General features: G+C 39.1%; 2 protein-coding genes across 3 annotated transcripts in view; one reads left to right on the top strand and one right to left on the bottom strand.

Annotated features, from left to right (window-relative positions):
• The window catches only part of LOC128237370 (arginine/serine-rich protein PNISR-like), a 142,967-nt gene that overhangs the window by 50,736 nt on the left and 82,296 nt on the right, over nt 1–9,935 (top strand). The window lies entirely within an intron of this gene.
• Nucleotides 401–5,134, bottom strand: LOC128237376 (uncharacterized). 2 transcript variants are annotated; one of them, XM_052952856.1, is made up of 10 exons: nt 4,980–5,134; nt 4,230–4,406; nt 3,316–3,484; nt 2,616–2,673; nt 2,386–2,449; nt 2,063–2,218; nt 1,838–1,896; nt 1,405–1,510; nt 1,063–1,122; nt 401–896 (listed from the first exon to the last, which is right to left on the bottom strand). In XM_052952856.1, the coding sequence occupies exons 2-10, from the start codon at nt 4,373–4,375 to the stop codon at nt 746–748; spliced, it is 969 nt and encodes a 322-aa protein (XP_052808816.1). In that variant the 5' UTR covers nt 4,376–4,406; nt 4,980–5,134; the 3' UTR covers nt 401–745. The 2 variants fall into 2 exon arrangements, with proteins under 2 accessions (XP_052808816.1, XP_052808817.1); XM_052952857.1 differs by lacking the exon at nt 3,316–3,484 and adding an exon at nt 3,077–3,245.

Below are 9,935 nucleotides of genomic sequence, written 5' to 3'. Positions count from 1 at the left end.
ATAATCATGCCCTGCATTGTATTAAGTTATCTCCCCTGAAACACCCCTTATCTGATAGTTTTTGAAAATCCGAGTTTGTGCTGGCCATAATTATCTTGGATAGTTGTGGATTTCGACTACTGCTTTTTATTTCATTTCTCGAAAATTAATTCTCAAACTTGCCCTATCTTTCCATGTTAAGATATTTCCAATCGAGTATAATAATGCTACAACCAGTTACCTTCTAACAACACATTCTGTTTCTGCCTTTTCATAGAAAATGGGCTTATGGGGAGCATCTACGGTTCCAGCGATATTCTTGTTTGCCCCTCGTCACAGAAATCTGGTTCTTGTTTAATATAAGTTCAAGCTACTCACTTTGAGAAATTAAATAAAAGATGCAAACTATAACAAGCTGTAATCATGTATTGATATTTTTTATTGAAAATTTAAATTAATGTAATCGTTTTATAACATTGCCGTTGCGGCATGGAAGCAACGGATTTCTTGAATAATACTTGGCAGAAACAACATCGCTATATACATACACATGAAAGTTTTGCACGCCACCAATAGTCTAGACTGCTTTTAGACCACCGGCCATTGCAAATATGAAACTGTACAAACATACGAATACTACACAAAGCCTGATAATTATAGTCGTCGAACCGCGGGAACTAAACTGTGCGTTCGTTATAAATGATCATATCTGAAAGTAATTAAAGCACATGTCCCGGGATGGTGTTGACGCGGGTGAAGCGGGCGATTACTGGAAGCCCCACTTGGCCTTGAGTTCCTCCATGGTGACGGCGGACGGCGGCGCTTTATCGTCCTTGGCGTACAGGCCGAAACTCTGTGCCGGCTTCTTGAACTCACCCACGTATCGGGGGTCCGAGGGCTCTCCCGCCGGCTGCCACCTTGAAAGGCAATGTTTCGTATACATGTCTTATAGCATGGGGTCAGAAGTGCACGCACATCATGTTTTTTCGGGTCGTCTCGCAGTAGAGATGGAATTTTGCATAGAAAACTGAATAAAGTAATCTCTAGAAAAAGGAAAAGCAAATTCGACAAAATAGTCAATACCTTGTATCACAACTGACCCTGACCAAATCTGTCTGGTTTGCCGTCGACATGTGAACTGTTCTGAAAAAAATATCGTACAAACTGTGGTGGCTGATTTCTATCGATTTGTGTTGTGCCTAATAGCGGGTTGGAAATGAAACAAGCGGTGGGGTGAAAACACGAATTGGCAGAAATCAGCAACCATACAAAACTGTTGTAGGTACTTATCAAAATAATTTATCGTCAAGTACCTTGCCAATAGTGCGAGTAGAATATTAGTCACTGAAAACTACAAAACGATCCTTAAAGAAAATATATAAAAAAACAACTAAGGAATGACAAAACACACATGGGGCAACCCACCTCATGCCAAAGATGAGGACATCCCCGGCCCGGTACTCCGTCGTCTTCCATTGGCCACCAAACCGCTCTGTGATCTCGAACGGGTCAGTTGTGAACCAACCAGAACCTGGTTCCGTACAATAGAAAAAAAGCATGAGAAGGGGACCTCTGCTGTGCAACATCAAGTTTTACAGCACGGATACTTAACGAATAAAACTACATACTTTCAACAACTTTTTAGAACAATATGTCTTTTTTAACTATATCTACTTGAAAGATATGACATAGCAAAAAAAGTAGGAGATGAGCTGCGATTACAGGTTGAAGATTATTAAAGAAAACAGCGCTTGAAAAGCGGCACCCTAGTTATGTTCAAAGGACAAGCGAATCCAAAATACATCATTTTAGACAAAAATATATACATAATCTGACTTAAGAAATATAAACCGTTTACCGTTTAAATTTACCGCTTCCACATCGACTTCTGAATACGTCTTATGGAGTTTCTCAAATCTGTAGAATTATAGGACATCGTATCACAAGCAGCAAAGATAGAATGATTTCTTACGCCATAATGCCATTGTAAGGTATAATCTGACGAAGACGTATCTCTGAGAATTGTTAAAGTTTATCAACGTAACGTATCATCAACGTAGTGAAGTAATATAATATATCTAACCCAGGCAGCTTGTTGGACCCCTCGCAGACCGCGAGGCAGCCAATGTTAGGGTCCACATCCCCGAAGGGCGTCCACATGGTGAGGAGCCTGGAAGTCCCACGTGCCATATACACGTTGTCCACGTGCGCGCCCGTAAACGCCTGTCGATGGACGGCCCTGAAATCAATGTCTGTAAAATGTATGCAATCATGTGTTCCTTCTGTGTGAAAAATTCAACAAACAGATTGTTTCTAAATGTTATATGACAGATAGCTTATAATAATTTAATAAAGGTTCTAAACAGAATTCCAAAGACTTCCGTTGAATAGACTTCCAGTACCTACCGTAGCCATTTGTAGTCGAACGATCTTGTCTGTTCACCAAACAGGTCGTTGAAGAATTTGAACGCTGAAACAGATCATATACCATTGAAATACGCGAATATAGTTGAACAACATGCAGTTGAGATGTAAGCTCGATCACTTTTAACCAAAACCGTTAAGACTATTAGGTATTAAAATATATAATTAAAATCGTTCGTAGACTTCCTATATCTTGTCAGTTATATACTTACGTCTTGGTCCTTCTAGAACCTTGATGATTGGTTCAGAATGGGTCACGTCGTTTTTTCCCTAAAACGAAATAAGATTTGGCTTCAGAGCGAAACATTTCTGTGAATTATAACGCCGCTTGTACTGTCCCAGTTCGCAATGTGTATTCAGCAAGACCTGCTTTGTCAAATTTCCTGCCGGTAGAGACCCCAAGGACCACATAGAGAGATCGGGTCGGCATCTTAAACCCTTTCCACCAGGTACGACGCCCGATCGACACCATGGAAGCCATAAAGAAGGTTCCTCTTTATAATGTTTCATGAGATTTGTTTTAAAAAATATTAAAATTTTATTAGTTTTTTTTTTTTTTTCACATAGTTATTTTTAATTGTTGACAAGTTTGATACATTTATTGAATTTTATACACAACCATAAGATAGAGATACTGAGAACCGTATTTTATGTGTCAGGTCAGGCGGTTTACCTGCCAGTTAGGGAGACAGCCGTGCCCACAGCGGGCGTCAAGGACTCCCTCCTGCCAGGGCCGCCCCTTGACGAACTTCCTGCCACCTTCACCAACCATCCGCTCTAAGACATACAGACGGGCAGCCAGAACCTCCTCATGGTTGTGCATCCCGCGTATAAGCAAGTATCTTGAATAACATGTGATATGTATGAGTCATTTATTATTATTTGTCATGTTTACATAAATAGTCCCCTGACCTCCATGTAGGGTAAACAGCCGCCGCCGCAGCGCAGATCGAGGACGCCCTCCTCCCAGCGTCGCTGCAAGTCCAGCTTCCCCTCACCCTCTGAAAGGATGTGCTGCAGCACGTGCAGCCGGCCGGCCAACACATCCTCCCGGGAGTGCAGCCCCCGGATGAATAGGTACCTGGTGGAGCAACCATGTGACTTCAACAAAAATAGCTACTTGTACCCTAAGCTGATTGGACAAAGGGTGCTTAAGTTATTGATCGGAAAACATACTGAACGTCGCCCACCTGAATACCACAGGTGAAACTTTAATACATCCCGTTTTTAAACGGGAGTATAAAAACATGGAAAATATATATTTGTTTTAAAAGTTACTATAAAGGGGCCATAACTCTTACATCACAATGTTACGGTGAATAAGTTCATGAAGTTTGAAGTTGATATCTTCAATTGTTAAAAAATTAAAATCAATCAGTCAATATATCGAAAAAAATATATACATGCATATATATATTGAAAAGTAACCCCAACCACCCCCGGCTTGGCGGCCATGTTTTTTACGAAAGAGGGTCACATAAGGAACATTTAGAACTGTGAAGTAATGTTGAAATCGGGAGAGCGGTTTCTGAGAAGTGTTTTTTCCCTTTCGGTTGCCATGGCAACCAGTGTTCTGCATGGAACTTCTCTTAATAAAGGAGTCTGGAAGAGGATCTCCCAATGAACATTCCTGTCAAGTTTGGTTGAAATTGTCCCAGTGGATTACGAGGAGAATTTGTTTGAAGGAAAATATTGACGACGGACGACGGACAAGCACCATATAACCATAGTTCACGCTTAAAAGGCCTGCATGTTAAACATGTTAGGTAATAAGTTACACCAGTTATAAAGTGTGGTCTGCTTCCACACATCTACAGTTTCGTTACCCCTTGTCATCAAGTTCCCGCCAGAGGGCTTCGCTATCCCCTATTAGGTGGTTGCTGTCCTGAAGGGGCTGGAGGTAGTCGCTAGGGTAGTCCACCTCCCGCGTCCCAAGCCGCACCCGCGTAGGACTCTGCCCACTCTCAGACATATCGCACTTGACGTCTTCTAGCTCTGTGGTTCTTTCAAAGAAAAAAACACGTAAATTATCACACCTGAAACGCCGCTATGTTAAAAGGTCGGCCCCTTCTAGAAGTTTAAAGGTCAACTTGATACCGCGTAAATGAATCCGCTTAATAAGAATCATTTTGTTTTAAAACTATTTAAACTATTTTTATTTCAGTGGTCTACACTTAATTCACTTAACTGCATGATTGTAGTATATATGTACAACTTCCGCCTTTATTTATTCGTGTATGTTATTATATTTAAAGGGGTATAGTACTCTGCGATCGCCCGGTTCGTGTGTTTACTTTCGCAAATACACAGGTTGATTTATTTCTAATAACATTCTTGATAGATAAGCTATATACTACCTGATTGCGAAAACCAAAGGTGTGTTAATTTTTCTAACTTTAGTTTTCATAACCCATAAACCACTAATTAAACAATCAATGATGACGTTATATTTGACATGGTTATTGTCACATAAATGACGTATAATGAATATACATGTACCCTATGTATAAGAAGTTTTTATTTTGTTAGATTTGATTAATATGTAAGTGTATCTATATAAATCGCCTGTCACTTACCAACTGTCCGGTTCAGAACAAAAACAGCAACTAGCGAAAGCAAATAATCATGGCACGTAACAAAAATAATTAAAAATGAAATCACATAAATAGTTGACGCACATATAAATACCAAAACGAAAGAAGGGTCAAGTCACATGATAATTCCATATCAAAGTAGGTCATAGATATCGTGCAAGGTTTCAAACACGAATCACATCATCGGTGTCGTTTTCCGCCGTGATATAAAGTAATAGTTACTGCAACACAGCTTAAACTTCACGAGAAAGCATTACTTGAATCATGATAGTATTAATGGATTGAACCACGATGTCAAGGTCAACGCAGACAACGTTCAATAACTTAAGTGCGTATAAGTGAATATCGTTGTAATAATCCGCACGATTAGAATGCGCATTGTCAAGCTCCGCCTTCTTGTTACCGTTCCGATATGGGAGTTAATGCTTACACGAAAAGAAAGAAAGATGGTCTCCAACGTGGTACATTTATTTGATCAGGCACACCGAAGAGGACGTATTAAAGGAAGAAAGATGGATGAAAAGTTTACAATAGAGGAACTAATATGAAGAGAAGAGTGTTTTTAAAGCTATAAAACTTAATGCTTATTTGCTTCTAAAAGTGCTAACACAGAACTTTGCGTATGATATGTAAAAAGGGTGCCTATATAACTATTATATATTCTCAGATAATGTTTGATAAAACCCCGAGGTTCATGCGATGCTTCATTAAACGGAAATGGATATGAAATTCTAAGGTAATGCCTAACTCGACTTCTGACTCACAATTATGCTAATGAGGTAGACAAGTGTGAGGAGCAAAGCGCTTTTCAAACACTACCTGAGCAGTTGCCGGGCTCTTTTTAGACTATCCGCGCATGCGCGCAGGTAGTCTTAAGACCGCAAAATCCAAAGAACTACTTTTTTCATGTCGTTTCAAAACATTTTTTGTCTCAATGCGCTCTATGTTTAGCAGAATGACGACATTTATTTATCAATAAAACTTGAAAAAGCACAATCATGTTACCATTCTTATAACAGACAATTTCTGATAATCTAAAAATAGTTTCAACTGCATTAACTGACCGATTTTCTTAAAATAGTTTCTACGTACATTAACTGACCAAATGTTTGTCCTCACCGCGGGAAAACGACCATCTGATAAGCTCTGCATTTTGATAGGAATTATTTCTAAAGTTGCTTATAAAAATAAAATCATTTTCCTTAAACAATTAAAACGTGTATGCTACTAAAACTTGCTTTACGTATGATATCTAATCAAAGCACCAAAAAAAGCTTTAGAAGCAATTGAAAGGGGCATGCATTGCAACTTTAAATACATGGGGATACGTCGACTGAAGTGATAAGCTGTGCATTTTGAATGGAATTATTGTTGAAGTTGTTTGTAAAAAAATGATTTTCCTTAAACAAAACGAGTAAGTCCATAAAAGGAAATGATATATATGATGTATAACAATTTTCCTATCGTATGATATCTAATCAAAGCAACGAAAAATCTTTAGAAACGATTGAAAGGTGCATGCATCGCGCTTTGATTAATGTTTTACACTGCAGAAATCTGAACATTTTCAAATGAAATTTCACATGCATAAAATTAAGCTCCTGTTTCTAAAATAAATGTGATGCAAGCATTTTCGAATGAAAACTTATCAATGTTGTTTAGTAAGAAATCGCCGATTTAATGTGTAATTACTATTTGTCTCATTACCTCCCTTTTATTCAGTTGAATATAATTTAGTACTTATTTGAAATATTTTATGAAAATAACAGTAAATGCTTGATCATTTTGTTTTTTAAAAAATATCTAAACCAGAACGTCTTAGTTAAAAATAAAAAATCATTAGTAAATATAGCAACATCAATTTTTTTACATGAAAGAGATCGTGTGATTGGCAAATTTCGTACTGACAATGAGAGCACAATTTCGTGTTTAATCGTGTGCTTGTGTGTGTGTGTGTTTTTCTGCTTTCAGGTTGATGGTTGTAGGAGAAAGGCCTGACAGCTTGACCCGTCAGCCATCTTCCTGCAAGCTGATGATATTCATCGATTTTTGGTACATACTTGTAAATTACTGTTTGATTTTTTTACCCAGATTTATATCATTCAAACAACCATCATTCCACTCATCCTTCATATGTATATATTCTTTCCCTTCATAATACTGTGTTAGATTATTAGTAAAACATAAGAACAATTTTCAATTACTAAATATAAAGCTCATTGTGAACTTTCCAGAGACATCAGTGTAAATATGTGACTTTCATCTTTTCTAAAACATATTTCGTACTTGTATATATATGTTTCGGTTAGTTTTGTTATTGTGTTTTCTTGATGCATGTTTGGTGGGGCGCTCTACACCCCACCCTTATGTTTCTTTTATATGAATAAATTTTATGAAAAAGAAAAATGATCCAAGTATCTATGTATGCTCATCCTTAATAATTCTGTGTTAGATTAATAGTACAACATATGAACATTTTTCAATTACTTAATATAAAGCTCATTGTGAACTTTCCAACGACATTTCGTGGCATCAGTATAAATATGTGACTTTCATATTTTTTTAAACATATTTTGTACCTGTATAAATGTTCCAGTTAGTTTTGTTAATGTGTTTTCTTGATGCATGTTTGGTGGGGCGCTCTACACCCCACCCTCATGTTTCTTTTATATGAATACATTTTATGAAAAAGAAAAATATATAAGAAAAAAAATGCTCTTCATCCCACCCTCAAGTTTGTTAAAATGAATAAATTTATTAAAAAGAAAAATTGAGAGCACTGTATTTCCTTTATAGTTTCAATTTTATTGCATTTTGTTATTGCGGTATATGCATTTTTTATCATCATTGAGACTAAACATGTTAAAAAAGGTTAAAAGAAGTCTTTTTAATAGACAAACAAAAAGTTAAACAAACTGGGATTTTAATTAAGCTACAGTCACAGCGATGCCGACCCCAACATGGAGCTCCTGGGATGAAACGGAACACCCCGGATCAAGAGATATCTTGAAATTGTCCGCTAATGCGGTAAATGCATATTATGGGCAGTTTAGGCCGGATCGAAATTTTCACCCATACAAATCAATGGTTTAGGGTTCTACAAAAGTCTATAATTCACAGTGTGCACATTAAATTGTATGTATGCCATAGGGTCTCGTCCCAAAGGTGGTCTTTGTGTCTTCCTTCCTAATTATCCCTCAATGCATTGCAGGATCTCTTGGTAGATGTCGTAGTTCGAACAGAGGACTTTTTTGAAGCCCTTCACATCTTCTTTATGCAACATCTCACCAGCATGGCATACTGTCATACAGGCTTCGTTGTTTTCTTGTCAACATCTTCTTTGATTGGGCTTCTTCTTTTAATATTCTGTCTTTTTTCGGCCAACATCCTGGCTTCTCGCCATTAAAATGACGTTTTCGTTTTGTTGTTGCACTAGTTGCAGTTCCATCGACACCAGGGAGGCTGTTCTCGGATATACATTATAAGATGTGACGGGTGTGGAGTCACATAACTGAATTGTAAGTTTATTTATACTCGGGCAAGACCCTTTCGACGAGGGCTCCAATAAGATTGTTAGTCATATTAGGTTTATGGAGCATAGTGCACAGACAGACTGTATTCCTTGTAAGAGCTGCTCTAGTTCTTGAACGTATACCATACCAGTGTATAGCAGTATATAACTGTCTCACGGGACCCGCATTTAACGTCCCGCCCAGAGTACGATTTATATTGTTTTAGTGGTACCCCGGAGAATCGAACCTGCGACCCCTGAATTGACAGTCAAGTGTGTCACCACTAGATCGCGGATCCTACACTGAATTGAACATGAACATGCGTCCCTTTAATATGGCTTCAAACTCAGGTCCGGGGTGATCTGTCTACTCCGGGAATAACTGGAACAATCCGGAACGTCACCGTGTTCATACGGGCTGGCGCGGAAAAGTCCATACTCATTCGAGGGCCTACCGTGTCGCTCCCGTGTTTATCCGGGGCGATCCATGCTCATATCGTGTTCGATCCAGGATTAATGCAGTTGTCACACTGTACCGAAATTGACGCCAGATGGCCATACGAATCTGAAATTTTGATTTTCGCGCGAGCGCGAAGATTACCCCGAGCTTGGTTAACAGCCAATCAATACCTGACGCTCGCGAACCACACACAAAGGCAACTCGAATATGAGAATTCGTTTTAAGTAGAAGACTTCTCTTTAAGGGGATTGAAAATGTTGTTCGGACTTTCCAGGTCTTCCTTCAGTTCTGACCCATTGAAAATACTAACATCCTTGCTGGAACCATCAGAGCCGACTTCAATCTTGAAAAACTTGTATTCTGTGTCGACCAGGGCTATGAGGACAATGGAAAAGGAGCCATTGTAGTTTCTGTACACATTTCCAGTTTTCCAAGGACAGGTGACCGCCACATGCGTTTCCTCCTGTTACAAACGCCTCTGCTCGGTGACCAAGGAAGATGCTCTGAGGCTGGCCACTCAAATTTGGCTGTCTTCGCAGACACTATGATCCCATTTCGTTGTCATGGCTACACGACGGCATTGCGAGGCTAGACAAACGGGCAGCTTCTTGTTTCCTCCGTATTGTCTTCCTGAGGCGGAAAATTCTTTATGGCATCGATGATCACGCGATGTAAAGACGAAGATGATACGTATTGACAAATGCTGGATCGCCCAAGATCAACAGGGTGCCACTACGGACCTTCCCGGAGTCAACAGGGTCGCTACAAGGACCGTCCCGGATCACCCCGGATTGAAAATCCTCCCGGACGGTCCCGGATGATAACGGCAATTCTAAACAGTTTAAAATTTGGGGTGATGTCCCGGACCATGACGGTCCATCCATAATTATCCCGGACTGTCCCAGATAAATCCAAACCTAACGCGGATCCAACACGTATCTGACCCCGGATCGGCCAAATTTTAATC

Source organism: Mya arenaria, chromosome 6 (genome assembly GCF_026914265.1).
Source record: "Mya arenaria isolate MELC-2E11 chromosome 6, ASM2691426v1".
Classification (NCBI taxonomy): domain Eukaryota; kingdom Metazoa; phylum Mollusca; class Bivalvia; order Myida; family Myidae; genus Mya; species Mya arenaria.
This window is presented reverse-complemented; position numbering and strand designations above follow the sequence as displayed.

Coding starts and splice junctions, on each gene's coding strand:
- LOC128237376 (XM_052952856.1), bottom strand. CDS start 4,375: ATGTCTGAGAGTGGGCAGAGTCCTACGCGGGTGCGGCTTGGGACGCGG. Junction 2,219..2,385: donor TTCGACTACAAATGGCTACG/GTAGGTACTGGA, acceptor CATTGATTTCAG/GGCCGTCCATCGACAGGCGT. Junction 897..1,062: donor AGGGTCAGTTGTGATACAAG/GTATTGACTATT, acceptor TTGCCTTTCAAG/GTGGCAGCCGGCGGGAGAGC.